Source organism: Phyllostomus hastatus, unplaced genomic scaffold, assembly GCF_019186645.2.
Source record: "Phyllostomus hastatus isolate PE091 unplaced genomic scaffold, TTU_PhHast_1.1 phas_scaffold_345, whole genome shotgun sequence".
Lineage (NCBI taxonomy): Eukaryota > Metazoa > Chordata > Mammalia > Chiroptera > Phyllostomidae > Phyllostomus > Phyllostomus hastatus.
The window spans coordinates 17733130-17750998 of record NW_025334024.1 but is presented as its reverse complement, the minus strand read 5'-3'; the positions used below and the strand labels follow the sequence as shown (position 1 = coordinate 17750998).

The following is a 17869-nucleotide window of genomic DNA, read 5'->3' as shown; positions in this document are numbered from 1 at the left end:
TTCCAACAGAGTGCCTGTGGCTTGCAGGATTCCCGGCGCCTGGTCCATGCTGGCACCCTCCCTCACTGTGCTGGGGCCTGGACCCTCCCACCTGCAGCACCAGCTCTGGCCTGCCACATGCACCTTCCAGTCCCTTCTGCCTGACTGCCCTCTTCTCTCTCTTCTGCCCATTTTTTCCCGGCTTCCAGTCCCTCCTTGACCTCCCAGGCTAAGTTCATTGCTCCCCTGGGCCCCCAGTCCCAGGTGCCTGTTACTCATTTGTGCACACCTGCACACTGGGCTGGCCCTGCCTGCTGGCCGATCTGCCTCCCCAGCTGGCCCGGAGGTTGGGCAGGCTTCGTCCCCTCTGAATCCCCACATGAAGCAGGCAATCAGGCAGCCCGGCTGGCTGCTCCTAGAACTGATGGACAGATGGACAAAGTGTAGGTGGACGTACGGAGGGCCAGAGACATTCTCAGAGCTGCTATTGAAAATGCACTGGTACTGTGTAAGAGGTTGGACTAGATGACCTCTAATGCCCCTTCCTACCCAGAGATGCCATTCGCTGTCCTCTTTTTTCTGAAGACAGCCTTGCGGACCCTGGCATCATCAATCAGTACGTTCCTGGGGTCTGGCTGGGCAAGTGCACACAGATGTCCCTTTGCTACGGGACCTGCCCGGGAGCTCATGCTGGGGGAGACTTTTGGAGTCTCCCACTCTGGGAGGGTTTCGGCCATGCCTGAGGAAGAAGTTGTCTCGGTGTTTCTCCCATCGTCCCAGGGTTGGTCTGGGCTGCTTCAACTGAGGTGGGGGGAGGGGAAGGGAGGGGCTCTTCAGTCTGAGAACTTCAGATAAGGAGGTAAAATCTGGAATTTTTAATCTCGTTTGGGTTTACAACAAAGGCTGGCTTGGCTGCTAAAGTTCAGTGCTGGTGGGGGACTAGAGGAGCTCCTATAGGGAGCAAGGTGGGGCACAGGCTTCAGGTGGGAGAAGTGGGCGGGGCAAAGGGCAGGTGGTCTGCTCCTCCCCAGCACCGGGCCCTGCCACCTACAGGCCTGGTGCTTCCGGACCCGGGCTTGGCCAGCAGAGCGGGAACGGGCACTTGCAGGTGCCTGTGGCAGCCACACAGAGCTGGAAAGAAGCCCTCGCCAGGCTGTGGGGTAGACCAGGGTAGGAAGCACCCTGGGCTTCCTTGGACTAGTCCCACCTCCGGGTCTAGCAAAGGTATTTACAGCTGGGGGAAGGGGCTCTTGCACATAGCAGAGGGAAACCCCAGGTCCAAAAGCCAGGGCTAGGGACTGTGGAGGCTGAGCAACAGGGGCTGCTTACCCACCTGGTCTCAGAGTGTAAGGGTCAGGTCAGCCCCTCCCACGAAGCGTGACTGGATGCAGGTCACCTGGGGCAGTTGGGCTTGGAATCGCCTGACAGCAGCCATGCTAATACCAGGGCACATGGCGACATCTAACATCTGGATCTGCTTGCATGCCTGCCCAATGGAATCCAGTGTCCTGCAGGGAGGTCACCGTGTGGGTGCCTGGCCCAGCGTGGGGCCCCCGCCCGGCCCTTGCGCTGTGGCATCATCGGCCACACTCACTGCTCTGTGAGCTGACTGCAGCTGGACAGGTTGAGGTGCTGCAGCCTCGGCCAGGAGCTGGCCGCCTGGGCCCAGCCCTCATCGCTGAGGAGGCCGCAGTGACTCAGCGCCAAGCGCTCCAGGCTAGGGCAGCCTCTGGCCACCGCCACCAAGCCCTCGTCTGTGAGTGCTGGCAACAGGCTCAGTGACAAGTGCCTCAGCCTGGGGAACCGGAGCACCTGCAAGGATGGGGGTGTCGGGATGGGGTGTTGTATGGTACTGGAGCCCAGGGCTCTTCTAGGTTCCCCCACCCACAGCTAAAGGAGAGGCCACAGGCGGCAGAAGCCAGTGAGAAACTTTTCCAAGCAAGTAGTGGGTCAGCCCAGGCCCCGGCTCCAGCCCCAGGCCCCTCAGCCTCCCCACACCCCCAGCCCCACACCTTTGCCAAGCTGGCGTCTGTCAGCTTGCTGCAGGCTGTGAGGTCCAACTCCTGCAGGGCCCGCAGCATGAGCAAGGAGGGGCCCTGAGGCTGGGGAGAAGGGGCTGCTGCGGGGCCTGAGGCCTGATGTTCCAGCTCTGGGTGTGGCTGTGGGGAGAGGCCCCTGCTTCTCAGGTTCCTCCCTCCTGAGTTTGGCCCTCAAGTGTTCCGAGAAAGAGACTCAGGAGGGGCAGGAGGTCAGGTGAACCCAGGGACCGCCCCACCCTCCATGACCTCGAGGGTCCCACACCTGGGATCCCTGTGCTGGCTCCTCACTTGGTTCCCCCAGTCCCAGAAGCCCCCAGTCACGGAGCTCCTTGCACCAGGCCAGGCGCAGGACCGAGAGGGGAGTGAGGTAGGTGCAGATGGCCTGCAGGCTCCGGTTGGTGAGGGCCACGCAAGAGGATAAGTCTAGCACCCTGAGACTTGGGCCCAGCGCTCGGATCAGGGAGAACACTGAGGTGTCCTAGGAGGAAAGTGGAGAAGGGAGATCAGAGGGCAGTGGAGAGGTGGCTTGTCACCAGGCTTGGCAAGGGTCACTAGGAAGGTTCTGCCCAAGGTTCTGGCCCCACAGGCAACAGGGAGGTCCCAGAGGGTCCCCAGAGGGAAGCAACGATGTCTTGTGCTGTGAACGGGCAGAGTGGACAGAGTGGGCCGTGGCGGGTAGGATACTAGAAAGAGTCTGCTGGAGGATAAAGGCCTAGGCTGGCCAGGGTAGGAAAGATGCAGGTGGAAATTTCTATGGTGTCTGCCCAGATCGTGCGCCCAGTCCCCACTGAAAGGCTGGGCTGAAGTTGCCCTCTGCCCACAGCTTGCTGGACTGGTGGTAGCCATCTGGCCCAACTGACACAATCAGAACGCTCCCTGTGGCTTTGATGCGCAACTGTGGGGTCATGGCGGGCGGAGGGCTGCCACCCAGCAGGAGCAGTCGTGGCGCGGGGAGCAGAGCTCAGGGCCGAGGACAGGAGACTGGTGTGCAGAGAGATGGAGACCAGAGTATGAGGCTCCAGAGGGGTCAGCTGAGAGACACACAGAGGGGCAAGTAGGAGTGGGTAGGGCCTAGGGAGGGAGGAGCTTGTGGGGGAAAAGTTAGAGACGGTCTTCAGGTTGGGAACCCCCTGGTCTCACTGGTAGACTAGAGGAAAACCCACTAAAGAAGACCCACACTGCCAAGGCGGGGGTGCCACCCAGAGAGACCGGCTTCAGCCAAAAAGTGACCCTGCAGCTCCCACATCACATTAGTTCCTTCAGGCCCTGCCGGAGAGACCTCTTTTGGGTAACCTCGGTGTCCCTTCCCCACAGGGCTCCGTCCTGTCACCTCCTTCCACCCAGCTTCCTTGCCCACAGCACCCTCTGCAGCCTGCAGTAAGCTGGGCCACCCTGGTCTCTCGGACCTCCCCTCGCCTGAGCCCACAGTGGGGGGCTGCCAGGAGTGCTGGGGGCCGTGCTGTCTTGGTCTAGGCTCCTTCCCCGTCCCAGACTGGGTCCCAAGTTCAGTTCTAACTACTATTCCTTGGACACAAACACCGGGCAGCTCCCTGCTGGTGCTGCACACCCAGCCCCCCCAGCTTCCGGCCCTGGTGAGGAAGGAAGGGGATGGTAGGCTCACCTTGAGTGAGGAGCAGTAGGCCAGGCTGAGGGAGGCCAGGGGGGGTGGAGCTCCGCGCACCGAGCCCAGGGCCTGGGCCAGTTCCCGCCCGCTCACCAGACAGCACTCGGCCATGTCGAGGCTCTGTAGCTCGTGCAGGCCCCCCAGGGCTGTACACCCTGCATCTGTCAGCCGCTGCAGCTTCCTCAGCCTCAGGCGCTGCAGGTGCCGCAGACCCCGGCTCACAGCCAAAAGCGCCCCGTCGGCCAGTTCTGAGCAGCCGCTGAGGTCCAGGGAGGTAAGGCCCGGCTGCAAGAGGCAAAGGGCGGCCACAGCCTCTGTGGAGAGGTCCCGGCAGCTCTGCAGGCTCAGCTCCTGAAGCCGTAGCCCGGCCACCTGGCCCAGGGCCTGCAGGGCCTCAGGCGGCAAGCCGGTGCCACTCAGGTCCAGGGCGTACAGCCTACCAGCCCGCTCCTTCAAGAATCGAAGCAGGTTGCAGAAGGAGAGTTGGGAGGGGGAGGAGTCCCGGGGGCCAATGGAGCCCCGGGCTGGGCCTACCTCGAAGGCGAGGTGACAATAGGCCAAGGAGAGGCGCTCCAGGCTGGGGGCACAACTGCTGAGCCGATTGAAGCTGAGATCTGCCAGGTCTCGCAGGCCAGCCAGGTTGAGCTCACGGAGATTGCTCAGTGCCTGGTGGACCCGCTGTGCCATTTCAGGCTGAGCTAGCAGCATGCCTGATGCAAAGAGGCTGTTGCAGCCACTGAGGTCAAGGCTACGCAGAGCTGGGCAGCTCAGGATCAGGGTCACAAAGGAGGCCTCTGTGGGGCTGCCCCCACTGAGGCACAAGCTCTGCAGGTGCGGGCCCAGGTGGTAGGCAACAGACTGCAGCACCTGTTGTGAGGCTGGCGAGCCATCCAGGTTGGTCAGGCCGATGCAGGAGATGCCCCTGAGGCCCAGGCTCTCGATGGCTGGGAGGGAGGCCGAGGACACGGGGATGTTGTACCGCACGTTTGTCTAAAGGGCAGCAGCAGGCCTGGGTTAGCTCTCTGGTCTCAGAGGGTGATGGGCATCAGGTCTGGGGGCAAGTTGCTGATTAGAGGTTGAGGGCAGGTCAGGGAAGGGCCCTTCTACAAGGGGACCCCTGTAGTATGTGACGTCATGTGTGGTTGAGAGGCACTGGTGGAAATTGGGAGCTGGGAGGACAAGTCACACTGGGGCTCAAGGGGATGGATGACTTAGGAGGGCAGGGCAATTAGTGCTGGATGGGTCTGGATGCCTATGGAGTCCTGTGGTGAGCTGGCGTGCTGGGTACAGGAGGGTTGGGGGGCCCAGAGGAGACCCAGCAAAACCTCTAGGAAGCAGGACAAATTATGTTAGACCCCAACCTTTGGGACTTTGAGAAGGTGGCCCTGAGACCCATGGACTCAGCCCTTGGCCTGAGCTAAGCAACCAGCCTCCCTTACTTTCTCGAAAGCATATAAATAGCCCTCAGAACAGGAAGAAGTGAGGCAGGTGTCATTGACTACAACCTTCTGTGGCCCAGATGCCAGAGGTCCAGGGCAGGCAGAGGCCCAGGTCCCCTGGTGGCTTTGGTGTCTCGGCCACACAAACACTTGCAAAAATGGGTTTTGTAAGTGAAAATATGTGCATGCATGCAAATGTGTGTGCACATGCTAACACGGGTGAGCTCCACGGGCTCCAGAGTTCAGGGTGTGCTTGTGACCCCTGAGGCTCATTTCTGGAGGGTCCGTCTTATCCCAGTAAGGAAAGAGAAGCCTCCATTTCTGGGGGCAGGAACTAAGAGAATGAGTATCAGAGAAGCCGAGCTGGCCTTGCTGTAGAGGAACAGGGGCGAGAGAGGAGACGACACGGCTGTGGCAGGGGTGGAGGGTGGGGGGTAGCTCAGGGCTAAGTCATTGCAGGAGTACACTGGCTTGTGCAGGAGTTTAGGGCTGCCCCAGCTAAGGGGATTTTTCACAAAACTTTCCCTGACCTCGTGCCAGAGGGAGCCAAAGGGCAGTTGGTACAGGTCTTGGCTGAACAGGTCTGTGGCAGAGGGGAGAGGAGGGCTTGGCTTCTAAGATCCTAGCGCTGTTTCTCTACCTGAGGGTGCCCAGGTTGCAGGCAGTGGGACCAAGCCAGGCTCTCGTTTCGGCCTATCGACACGGTCCTGATGCAGGAGAGTGAGCTCCCTGAAAAACCCGCCTTGTTGGCAGCAGTAAGAACAGGCTCTGGTTCCCTGCTGTACCCCACAGCACAGCTTCAAAGGGACGCAGAAAGCTAGAGATGACACATAATAGGCATCCCTGCAAGATGCTTAACAACAGGATCCTCCCAGAGACACACGGAGCTCATCGCCAGGTGTGGGGAAACCAGCCCGGCCTCCGCCAGAAGGAAGCAGCCACCTAGGGCCCCATTGCTGTCAGCACGGGAGGGAGCACATGGTAAGTGATGGGGACCAGCTCCTGGCCGCTTCCACAGGAACCAGGAGTCAAACCAAGCTCCCTTCCCGCACCCTACTCCCCGAACATGGTCATTAGGGTGAGAGCAGCACCGCTCCCCGCCCCCGAAATCCCCTCATGGACACAGGGACACAGTGGGGTAGGGGTACTCCCAAGGACCTGGGCCCCCCTTTCAGAGTTAGGAGAGCTGGGGAAGATCCCAGTGTGAGGGTGGGGAGGGCGATGAAAAGGTCAGGGAGAAGAGGTTTTAGAAAGGAAAGGTAAAGCCGGCCTCCAACCGTGTCAGAGCCCTGCGTGCCAGATGCTGCATGGAGTGAACCGTGCTGGGGGAGTGCAGAGCCTGCTGGTTGCCAGGGCAGCACCCCCACCCCCTCAGTCACGTGCTACACTATAGGCCCCAGCTCCCTGTGCCTTCAGTCTTTCTTCTTCCCTTCCTCCCCAGGCCTAGAGGGTCAGGGATGTTCCCCCTCTCCCGCTGCCTCCCTGGGAACAAGGTAGACAAACAGCTGCGGGAGGGCACTGGCAGTCAGCCCAGGGTCCAAGTCCAGGGCTGGCTGGGAGCAGCAGCAAGAGCCACTGGACAAAGGGACGGGGCCTGGCCTAAAGGCCTTCCAGCTCGCCCACCTCCCTGCTCCCCACCATTTTTCTTGGTGGGAAGGGGGCAGCCTATGAGTCACCACCCCGGTGGCCTGGACTCCAAGTGCAGGAGCCCAGGAACAGCCTTTTGGGGACGTGTGTCATCTGTTGGGAGCAGAGCAGCAGGCGGAAGGAACAGGCTCCTGGGCCCTTGTCTTTGGCCCTGGTATAGCAAAGCCCCTCCCCCAGCCCTTGGAAGATGCTTCCGGAGGAGGCTCGAGGAAGGGTACCTATTCCAGTCTTAGCAGCCCTGTCCACTGAGGGGCCAATTGCCTCTGGTCTCCTCTTTTCCCAATGCCGGTATCTTAAGAGGAAATGCAGTCATTTGGGAAATGCCCTGCACCTGCCCAAAGTGACACATCCTTTGTCACAGGGGCCAGCAGCATTTCATTGCACCTACTGAAGCCGGAGCTGAGGCCGCAGGCCTGGGTGCAGGCTTGGAGGGCCATCTGCTAGAGAAATGGCCCTCTGTCTGCTGGTACAGGGATCCAAAGCTAGCATACCTGTCTTCAAGAAGGCCTCTGAGAAAACACAGGCCCTGGGGCTTTGGTCTCTAGAGAGGAGCCAGACCTCCAGGTCTTCATAAACACCTCAGGCAACAGGAGGCAGAGGAGGGCAGAAGCTGAGGTGTCATGATTCTCCCCAGTGACTAACCCAGCAGCCGGCAACCAGCCCCCACCACCCCACCCCTGGGAGACACCCCTGGGTGTATGTGGGGGTGCTGCCTTTGTCTACCTTCTTACTTGGGAAAATTGGGATTAAGTAGGGCAGGTCAGGGAGAATAAGAAGTCACCAAGTCCAGTATCCCAGCCTGGCCTGGCGAGCCAGAATCTTCCATAGCTCCTGCTGGCTGGGGCACTACCTGCTTATCACCCTGCGCACGCCGGGCCCTGGAAGATGGTTCCTGCCTGCAGGTTCTGCAGATTGCTCTCTGGGACGTGGTGGTGGTGTCAGCAGGGCCCTAGATACCCTGGTACCTGGGGCCTGGCCTCCCAGTGCTGCCAGCCCAGGGGGGCTGGGTTTTGCAGAAGCACCAAACTGTTCTCTGTCGATGTTCTATCTGGAGCAGCCCCAGCTCTAAGATCCCCAACTCTGACCCCGCCTCTTCTTCACCTCACTCCCTTAACTCCTATTCCAATCTCACCTACAGCCCAGGGCCTGACTGCCCACTTTGCTTCTTCTGCCCTCTTCTTTGCTGGGCTCCAAGAGGTCTCTCCCCTGATTACATCTCCTCAGGGTCCTCGTGGCCCCAGCCAGCACGCTGTTGTACCCATCCTCTTTGCCCGCTGCCTCCCCTGGGTGTGTGCTGCGGATACAGAATTCTGCAGGAGTTCTGGGGGATTCTATGTGGAGAAAGCCATGGTCTCCCCTCGGGCTTGCACCGTCAGCAATGGCCACTCCTGGCCCCCATCCCCAGCTCTTCTCATCCCCCTTGAGAATTCTCTCCAGGCCCCCTGTCCTCCAGCCACCGAGGCTAATCTGAGGCACCCTCCCTCGCTCCAGCCTTCTCAGAGGTGACCTACTCTGTTTCTAGAAGAAGCCAAAGCCATCAGTGGAAAGGCCTTCTCCTCACCACACCCACCAGCCCACTCCTGGCAGAGCCCACCCCCCCCCTCCTCCCCTCTCTTGCTGTCTAGTTCAACACAACGCCCTTCCTGGTCTGCTGAGCCCCCCCCCCCCCCCCGCCTTCCCCAGAGTCCACAGATGCCCCAGGGTCTTAAACAACAAAAAACCTCCCTTGACCCTGCACCCCCTTCTCACCTCTCCTCTCCCCTTCCCTCCACAGCCACGCTTCTTGGAAGCACGTGGGCACACCCTCCGCCCACTGCCACCACAGAGCCGCTTGTTCCTGGCAACAGCCCCCCTCCGGGAGGGCCATCAACCTCTGCCGTGCCCCCTGTGTGGGTGGCCGGTCTCCCCCTGGAGCTGTCTCCCACTGTGGGTTCTCAGACTCTGCCCTCTTGGCTTCCCTCCGACCTTCTGGTTTCCTCCCCGTAGGCCTCTTTTGGGGTCACCAAAAAAGAGAAAGACCGAGTCTGTAGGCAAGAGGGTTCCCCGAGGTTTCTTCCACTTTCTCCCTCTCACCTTTCCTTCCCCTGCCACTCACTCCCCACTGGGGCAGGCTGCACTTCATCCCATTAGGGCTACTTTGTGGTCGGCGTCATTTTCCAGGACAGCAGACCCTGCAAGCCGGTTACCCGATGGACCTCTCTCCGGATACACTGGAGCCGCAGATCTGAATTCACTGTCTTACCCCCAACTCTGCCCTTCTTCTAGACCCTCAGCGCCCTCCAGCAGGTTACCCCAGCTGGAAGTCTGGGCGTCATCCTGACTCCTCCCTCACCTCCAATGGCCAAAGTCCCTCCCATGCCCTCTCCTTGATATACTGCCATACGCCCCTCTGCTCGCACCTCACTGCTTCTGCCTCAGTGTCTGTCAAACATATATTACAGCAGCTTCCTGCTGGAGACCGGGGTCCTGGCCTCCAGTCTCTCTGGCTCTACTTATCCTCGCTGTTGTCACCAGTGATCCTCGAAAAAGGCAAATGGACCCTGATTGACCCTCTGATGGTTCTTCACTTCCCAGGACAGAGGCTGAGCTTCCTGGCCGACACTGGAGCCCTTCTATGTCAGACCCCCATCTACTCCCCGGCCTCAGCCTCCCCACGCCAGCACCCCCTTCCTCCCCACCCCCAGCTCTGGGGATGCCAACCTCTGACTGTTGTCTCCTGCTGCCAGCCTCTGCTCAGCTGCTTGTTCTGTCTTGGGGGGGGGGGGTGTGTGTGGGGGGCCGTGTCCTACCCCTCACCTATTCCTGTTTGTCTACTCAGCACATTTTAATTCTTTCAGGACTCAGCCCAAGCATTCCCCACTCCATGGAATCTTCTCTGAATCTCTCCTCTGCGCCCCTGCTGTGCTTCACAAGACTCCGAGGGCAGCACCCCAGCCCCTCAATTGGACTCTGCTGTCTCCCTCTCCCTCCCAACTCCCGAGCTCTGCGCCCTCCGCAGCCCCCAGGCCCCCGCACAGGGCTAGGCCCGGTGGGCAGCACGGACTCCGAGTGACCGAGGCCCTCCGGTGTGCCTCTGGGGACTCTCCATCGTCCCCCTGCCCTGTGAGACTCCCAACCCTCTCTGCTGCGGCCCCCGGCTCCTCCTTCCCTTCTCGCTCCCCTCACACCATTTGGCTGCCACATGCATTAAGCGAGGAGGCCACCAGCCTCCGAGGAACTTCCACAGCAAATGGCCCCATATTGCTACCCCCACGCCTCTAGCTCCTGAGCAGCAGCGGGGGCAATCTCTCTGGCTCATCAGAGACCCAGCCTGGCTCGCTGAAGCCGCCTCTCCCGCCACCCCAGGGGCGCCCACCATTCCCGGCCCCTGTCCGCCCGGCACGCCCCCTCCTCTAGTGCTTCCCTTCGGCAGGCAGGGAAGCACACCGAGGTTCCTCCCAACGGAGCTCCTTTTGCTAAGCCCCCCTCAGCCTCTCATCACTGCCCGAGTTACTCCTTTCCTTTTGTGGGGAAATTTCTCGCAAGCGAGGTCACTCTCTGCACTTCCTTTCTTCCCTCACGCACCCCTCAATCCATCTGTTTATTTTTCCCCAGCCGCCAAAAGTTGCTGAAGCTGTGGGTGACCTTCCCGGGTGGCAAGAGTTACGGATATGATCTGTTCTTGATTTCCAGGCTCCTCCTGGGATTTGCCAGTTCGTCCTCCACGTTGCGTCCTCTCTGCCTTTGACCTCGGGGCCCTCCTCCTGCTGGGGTCTCCTGCCCCCGCCCCCAGGGCTCCTGCTCCCTTCCACGCCCGTGGACTCTCGCTCTCTGTGGTCTGCTGTTTCTGGGGCTCCCCATGCTCCCCCTGAGGGAATTTACTGACGTCCACGGCTTCAACTGCCACGCATTTTTAAACGACACCCAAATGGATATTTCTTATCCAGACCCTTCTCTTGGGTTCCTCACCCAGAAATCCAACTACCAACTAGATTTTACCATTTAGATGTCTCACACTTCAAGTTTTAAAGAAGTCCAAATCAAATTCCTTCAGAGAGTAAGCTCAGTGACAGAGGAGGACAACTCGACAAACAGACCCTCCACGTTTCATGTGTGGCAGAGGAGGGTTCTAATCCAGCAGGGAAGGGGAAGGGAAGATTAAACATAAATGGTGTTTGGGCTAATTGAAAACTAATCAGCTTAGCTTCTTTCTATCTCATAGCATAAATCAAAATAATTTCACCAGTACAACAATTAATATAAAGATTCACACTGTAAAACAGAAGAAACATTTTTTTTTTTTTTGCTGTGAGCCTAAAACTGCTCTACAAAAGTAAAGCTGAATAATAAAAAAACCCAGAAGACAAACATGAGGGTGTATTTATCAAACCTCTGAAGCGGCAAGGGATCTCTAACTTTAAAACTCAATGGAAGAAACAAGAAAGAAAAGGATGGACAAAATCAACACCATAGAAATTTAGCCTCTATCTCACAAGTAAACACATCTATAAACCAAATGAAAAGGCAAACATACTAGGACTATATTTCAATAAATATGTAAAAGATGAATCTCTTTAATGTATAAAAATTTCATACAAACAGATAAGAAAAACACCAAGACCCCAACAGTTAAATGGATAAAGAGCATGAACAAACAAAAGAGGGAAATATAAACGGCCAGCTAATGAGAGACCTGTTTGCACTCAGTAATCATCAGATAAGTGAAAAATAAAACAAAGAGTTACCGCTGCCTGCCCTTCCGGCTGGGACAGATGTCTGCATCCGCCTCCTAGCTGGGCGGTCTCCCTCACCGCCTCGCCCTCTCCGGCCCACTCTGCACTGCAGATTTCTAGGACACCAATCACCCCGTGTCACTCCCCAGCCTGAACGTTCCTTTAAAGGCTTCTGGATGGGAACCAGGGAAAGCCCCGGCAATGCCGCCTGGCACATGCGCCCGCTTGTCGTCTGACCTTTCCAGACTGACCTCCTGCCACTTCTCCCACATACACCTAGGTCCCAGCCCTAGGGAACATGTGTGGTCGTTTCCAGAACTATCTCACACCTTGGTGCCTTCACCTGTGCTGCTACCAGTCCTGGAAGGCCGACCTTCCTCCTCCTCCTGTTCTTCCAGGAAGCCCTCCCTGATGCTGCTGGTCTCCTCTGGCTGTCCTTCCTCATGTTCCCAGCTGCACCCTTCATCCCAGTGCCACGGCCCCAAGCACACGATATTACGATCACTTGTCTTTCTCCTCCACAGGACTCTGGGCTCTTCAGGGGGACTGTACCTCAGTATCCTCAGCATGGTACCCAGAGCCATGTATGAAAGTGATGTATGTACGGATACATATGATGGTTGGATGGGTGGATGATGTATGAGCGCAGCCATGAGCAAGCTGACATGAGACAACTGAGAACGGGCCGGGTGAGGGTGGGCACCTTACCTCCCGAAGGGCATTCTGGGCTGCATAGTACCAAGCCCGACTCACGAGAGAGGCCTCTTTCTGATCTGACAGAGGCAGGAAGCTCAGAATATATGTGAGTATCTGAGGGAAAAAGACAGGCGTTGGGGGCTGTTAGAGCCGGGGGCCTTCGGAACTTTCTCTGGCTGATAGCGCGCTAGGCCGGAGGGGACTCCAGCACTGGTTTCTAGTGCATTTGGCTCTTCGCGTCCCCTCTTCACCTCCCAAGTACCTTCACTGTGAGCAAACCCTGCCTAAGCACTGTCTGGACGCAGGCTTGTACAGACGGATACAAACCAAGCTTCCTGCCCCGTTTGGTAAAAAGATCCTGGGCATTGAGACCAGATAAACCTAATTTAAATCATTACCTATCAACTGACCTCTCTGAGCCTGTTTTCCTTGTCTGTAAAATGGCAACTGTAGTGAGATTGAAGTGGGTTATTCTGAGAGTTAATTAACAGTAACATGTCTTGTGTAGGATCTAGAACCCAGCAAGTTAGGGGCTCCTTCCTGATTTTCAGGAAGCTACATTCCTTTCTCCTGCCCTCACAGGCCAAGATCTCGGAAACCACTCTTTTCCCATCTTCCCCACTGCCTCTGACCTCATCATACCCTCATCATACCCTCCAACCTCATCATACCCTCCAGCCTGCCTTCTCAGCTGGAGGGTATGATCCTAGCAAGGCCCAGGTTGGGAGGCTCAGGCCTTCGCTCCACTGATGTTCTATGAGGCTGGGGGGATGAGGCTGGAGGCCCTACTACAGGGAACTGGGAAGGGAGTCATTTGTGAGGCCAGGAATGACCTAATATCAACTCTTCTTTTCTTCTGAAATCTTCCTTCCTTGACTCTTGTGACACTGTGTTTTCTAGGGCTCCACTCATCACTCCAACTGCCGTTTCTGGATTCTTCTGTGGTTCCCAGGGCTTGGACCTGGGTCTTTCAGCCTGTTTCCTTTCTAGGATAATAAATGCACTTGCATGGCTTCAACAGTTACTGCTATAGGAATAACAATCAATATCCACATGATGTCCTATTCATGTGCTAGTCCAGTGCTGCCAGCTGCCCACAGGAGCTTTCATCCAAACATTTTACCATCACCTTTGTCCCATCCAGAATTCATATTCTGCCCTCAGTCCAAAGCACCCCACCTCCCACCTTTCTAGCACCTGAGCTTCAATGCTGGCAGTGCACCTCCTCTGAAGAGTCTGACAATACTTTGTACCCGTCTGCTGGTCTGTCCCTTGCTCTCAGACACAGGTGTAACACATAGGCTCTAGGCCAGGCTAACATAGCCTCACTCAAATCCCAGCTTCACTGCTTTCTCACTGTGTAACTTATGTGACCTCAGGCAAGGTACTTGACCTCTCTGAGCCTCAGTTTCCACACCTACAAAACGGGGATATTAGAAAATCTAGGTCATAGTCTTATGGGGATTAAATTATATATAATCCACTCTGGTTGGTGTGGCTCAGTGGACTGAGTGCCAGGCTGAGAACCGAAAGGTCACTGGTTCGAGTCCTGTTTTCACACAAAAAAGTTATATATATGTCTATACTTTATATATATAAACTGGATATGATGTGCTTGACACCTACTAGGCAGTCCATAAGTGGTCACTGGATTGCTGTTACTAACACTTCTACTCTTGAAACTTTACTTCGTAGCCAGATTTTCATCATTCAAACCTGGATTCCCTCCACTATTTTCCAGCTGACCTTCCCGCCTCCAGGCTCACCCTTGCTAATCATCCTGCGCACTGCAGCAAGGTTAACGCTTCTAAGACGCACCTTTCAGTCTCAACACACCCCTGATGAAAACCTCCGGGGCATCCCAGTACCAGAGGGGCAGAATCTCCACTCTTGGGCCCGCACTGCCATGCCTCCCTGCCCACCCGGACCCCTGATCCCAGAGCTTCCCCAACCCAGTCTCTCCTCTGTCCTACAAACACAGCATGTCTATCTGTGTTCTTTGCCCATGTGGGTCTCTCTCCTGGAATGCCCTTCTTTAAGCTTCATCTCATCAGCCCATTCTGATCTCCTCTTCTCTCATCCCCAGCTCACAGAGGGTGCTCAGCCCATACTTATTGGATTGAGGTAAGGATGGATAGTCCTCTACCTCTACTTTCATTGGAGGTTCGTTGGGATGGGGAGATAAAGCAGATCAATTACTGAGGGAATGACTAGGGAGAAGAGCCTTCTGGGTGAGGAATGCTAGACATGAGGAAGAGAACACTGATGGGGACTGGGAATGAACAAGTCCCCAACCCCAGGGGGAGGCAGGGAAGCCTGTCTAAGCTGAGATAAGACAGTGCCCATCCTATCTTCTGGGGCTCAGCAGCCAACCCAAGGATCAAAGGTGGAGGGCAGAAAACCCATCCTCACTCAGGGGATTCTTTGAGCTAAGAAAGGGAATAGCCTTTCTAGAGGGACCAGAGGAGACAGTGATAAAGATGGAGTGCCATCCCATGAACCCCATCCCAAGGGGTTACTAGAGGTATGATTGGCCGTTCCTGGGATCTTTAAGGATGAAGTAGATAACCTCTGGGACCAAAGGGGTAAAGGATGTCATGATGGGGGGTTCAACAGGGTGGGAGCAGTCCTATTTTTGCTAAGGGGAAGGAGAGCCTTTCCCGGGTTGATGGGGAAAGGATGCCCTGTCCCCTGTGGGCAGCGGGAAGGGGCGGCCAACTCTCAGAAAAGTATGGAGAGGACATCCCAAGAGTCCAGTGGGGACCAAACCTGTCATCCTCTCTGAACAACGGCAGCAGAGAAGTCTTGCTTCAGGCTAAGAAAGAGCAAACATCCCTAGGGGCCAAGGAGGTAGGACGGCCATCACTGGGGGCGGAAGGAATGGGGAGCAGGCCTGTCCTCGGTGACAGAACTCTGTGACCATCCCCGGGGTTGATGGGAGGGGCAGTTTGTCTCCCACCGCCAGAGGTAGGAGATAGCCATCTCTCAGGGTGGAGGGAATGGAACGATCATCCCAAGGGGCCAATGGCGGTAAGATCGGTTACCCTTCGGGGACGACGGGATGGAGCAGACATCTTCTAGAAATGAGGGGGAGGGGAGGCCCTCTCAAGAGAAGATGGGCAGGCAGAGGCCCTATCTTCTCTGAGGTAACAGAACAGCCATCCTGGGCCCGATGGGGAAGAAAAGGATGCCCCTCTACTAAGGAGACGGAGTGGCCCAAGGCGGAGCCGTTACCCATAGCTTGCATGTCCTATGATCTCCCGGACCGGTCGTTTCCGCCGGGCAGGCGGGACCCGGCGAGCAGCCTGACAGCCCCTCCCCACAGCCCGGGACCCCGAGGGCGGGGCCTGTCCCGAGCTAGGCCTGAGGGAGGCCTCCTCTCACCTCCAGGGGCAGCGACTCCGCCATAGCATCCCTGCCGCCTCCGCCCCCGCGCAAGGCATCTGGGGAGTGTAGTCTCGCAGGCTCTGGGGGCGGGACTATGGAAGGAAGTGGACCACTCACTTCCGTCCCAGCTGTGACGATTTGGGTCTGCACCGGAAGTGCCTGTGCTGCCGATGTGGTACCTAGTGACTGCGGTTTCTTTCGCTCTCCCTTGTCTCCCCGGCTGGGTATTTGCGTCGCACCATGGCGGTAAGGAGGGCGAGTAGGGCGGGGTCCGCACCGGCAAAGCTCTCCCAGGGCTGGGAGACTGAAAACAGAGGAAGGATATCAAGAGAAGTGGGTCGGCCAGAGGGAGGTGTTATTCAGTGACCTGACTGTACTGGAGCGAAGTGGGTGGAAGGGAGCGGCGCAGGACCGAACCGGAACTGGTGCGGGAGTAGGGGTGGGCGTCGGTGTAACAGTACCAGAGTAGGCCAAAGATCTGAGGGGCCTGAAGGGTGTGGGCGTCAGCCGAGATCTGGTCTGCTCCAGCGGAGGCCATAGAGGGGCACTGTTCAACGCTACTCAGGAGTTCCCCTTGATCGTAAGCCCAAAGCTGGACCTTACCAGGGAAACCCGCCGATATCAGCCTGGTGTTGGATTCGAGGGTGTGCAGGAGGCGATCATCTCTAGGGCTGTTGGAAAGATGCTCTCAGCCTTAACCAGGATTGACTGGAGGAGGGGTGGGCATCCCAAGGATTTTGCGAGGTTTGAGCACTGGCCGAAGTGCAACCGGAACTCGGTAGCTAACCAGGCTCGTGGGGAGGATGAGGAGGACCTTGCTGAGGAGGGCTCTGACAAGCATCTCATTATCCTTCTGCAGCCCAAGGGCAAAGTGGGGACAAGAGGGAAGAAGCAGATATTTGAAGAGAACAAAGAGACCCTGAAGTTCTACCTGCGGATCATACTGGGGGCCAATGTAAGTGCCTGGCTCCTTGTTGCTGTGCCTACCCAAGGTCCCACAATCCTCTGCTCTGCTGGGGCTGTGGCGGCGGTGATGTATGTGAGAGTCAAGCCTCCAGAAGAAAACTAATTGAGAGAGAGAGAGAGAGAGAGAGAGAGAATAGATCCTGTACGGGGAAAATATTGAGTATTCAAAACAAAACAACAAAACGAGGATGGACTGGAGAGCCCTTAGGACCCCAAATATGGAGGCTGCTTTCCTAGGCTGATGTGTCAGAGCAGTCTGTGCACTCAGGGGAGTACTGGGGGAGTAGACCCCTGCTTCCCCAACCCTATAAGAAATAACCTGCCTCCTTACACAGCCTGGTCTCATGGTCAGAGTCAAGGGAGGTCCATGGTTAAGGGTAGCTTTGGATCCTAGCCTGATTCTATGTCTACTTACAGGCCATTTACTGTTCTGTGACCTTGTTCTTCTTCTACTCATCTGCCTCATTTTGGGCCTGGGTAAGTGTTCCCCATTCTGGGAAGTGGGTGAGCACATAGGGTTGGGGGCTGGCCTTTGATACCCCCGTTCTTGTTCTGTAGATGGCCCTGGGCTTTAGTCTGGCAGTATATGGGGCCAGCTACCACTCTATGAGGTCAATGGCACAGGCGGCCTTCTCTGAGGATGGGGCCCTGATGGATGGTGGAATGGACCTCAACATGGAACAGGGCATGGCAGAGTGAGTGTCCCCCGCTGCCAGCCCAGGTGAGCGGCCCCAGGGCTGTGGTGCTGGGGCCCAGATAGCCCAAGACCCACAGCTGCCTGCAACTTAAAGAGGGTGGGAGCTGAATGGGGGCCCATCTACTATTTTTGGCTCTTGAAGTCTCCCTTCTATCCGCAGGCACCTTAAGGATGTGATCCTGTTGACGGCCATTGTGCAGGTGCTCAGCTGCTTTTCCCTCTACATCTGGTCCTTCTGGCTTCTGGTACGTGGCTTGTTAGGCTCCCAAGGAGGGGCTGGGGCACCTAACCCTACCCTTCCTTCATTTCCTGACCCTGGCTTCAAGTGACCTTTTCTCTCCTAGGCTCCAGGCCGGGCCCTTTACCTGCTGTGGGTGAATGTACTGGGCCCTTGGTTCACGGCAGATAATGGTGCCCCAGCGCCAGAGCACAACGAGAAAAGGCAGCGCCGACAGGAACGGCGGCAGATGAAACGATTATAGCCATTGAACAGTTATAACATTGTGACCACAGGCTGTTGGGCTCTAGGGGGGCTCTATCAGGCTGCATGGCCCCATGCCAGGAATAATGAGGGCCTAGTCCAGGAGCCAAAAGCAGTCTAAGGCATAGGATTGTTGAATAAAATGCTCAGAATGTGACTAATGGCTGTGTGGGTGATGATGAGGCAAGAGCTTATGCTTTTG

The 17869-nt window shown here is 57.0% G+C and overlaps 2 protein-coding genes across 2 annotated transcripts; one reads left to right on the top strand and one right to left on the bottom strand.

The window, feature by feature from the left end:
• Window positions 1-888: 888 nt before the first annotated feature.
• On the bottom strand, window positions 889-15577 carry LOC123805823 (F-box/LRR-repeat protein 20-like). The gene is made up of 7 exons (XM_045818590.1): window positions 15521-15577; window positions 12149-12250; window positions 3640-3927; window positions 2281-2496; window positions 1992-2138; window positions 1574-1791; window positions 889-1487 (listed from the first exon to the last, which is right to left on the bottom strand). The coding sequence occupies exons 1-7, from the start codon at window positions 15542-15544 to the stop codon at window positions 1319-1321; spliced, it is 1164 nt and encodes a 387-aa protein (XP_045674546.1). The 5' UTR covers window positions 15545-15577; the 3' UTR covers window positions 889-1318.
• Window positions 15578-15659: 82 nt separating this feature from the next.
• Window positions 15660-17824, top strand: TMEM208 (transmembrane protein 208). Its single transcript, XM_045819034.1, has 6 exons — window positions 15660-15769; window positions 16383-16478; window positions 16907-16966; window positions 17048-17184; window positions 17347-17431; window positions 17531-17824. Exons 1-6 carry the CDS (start codon window positions 15764-15766, stop codon window positions 17666-17668), a joined length of 522 nt encoding a protein of 173 aa, XP_045674990.1. The 5' UTR covers window positions 15660-15763; the 3' UTR covers window positions 17669-17824.
• Window positions 17825-17869: the final 45 nt, after the last annotated feature.

Excerpts from the sequence above, each read along its gene's own strand:
- LOC123805823 (XM_045818590.1), bottom strand. The coding sequence starts at position 15,544 with ATGGCGGAGTCGCTGCCCCTGGAG. Across the intron at positions 12,251-15,520 it reads CGGAGTCGCTGCCCCTGGAG|ATACTCACATATATTCTGAG; the intron begins GTGAGAGGAGGC and ends TTTTTCCCTCAG. Across the intron at positions 1,792-1,991 it reads CAGACGCCAGCTTGGCAAAG|GTGCTCCGGTTCCCCAGGCT; the intron begins GTGTGGGGCTGG and ends CCATCCTTGCAG.
- TMEM208 (XM_045819034.1), top strand. Across the intron at positions 16,479-16,906 it reads GGATCATACTGGGGGCCAAT|GCCATTTACTGTTCTGTGAC; the intron begins GTAAGTGCCTGG and ends GTCTACTTACAG. Across the intron at positions 17,185-17,346 it reads ATGGAACAGGGCATGGCAGA|GCACCTTAAGGATGTGATCC; the intron begins GTGAGTGTCCCC and ends TTCTATCCGCAG.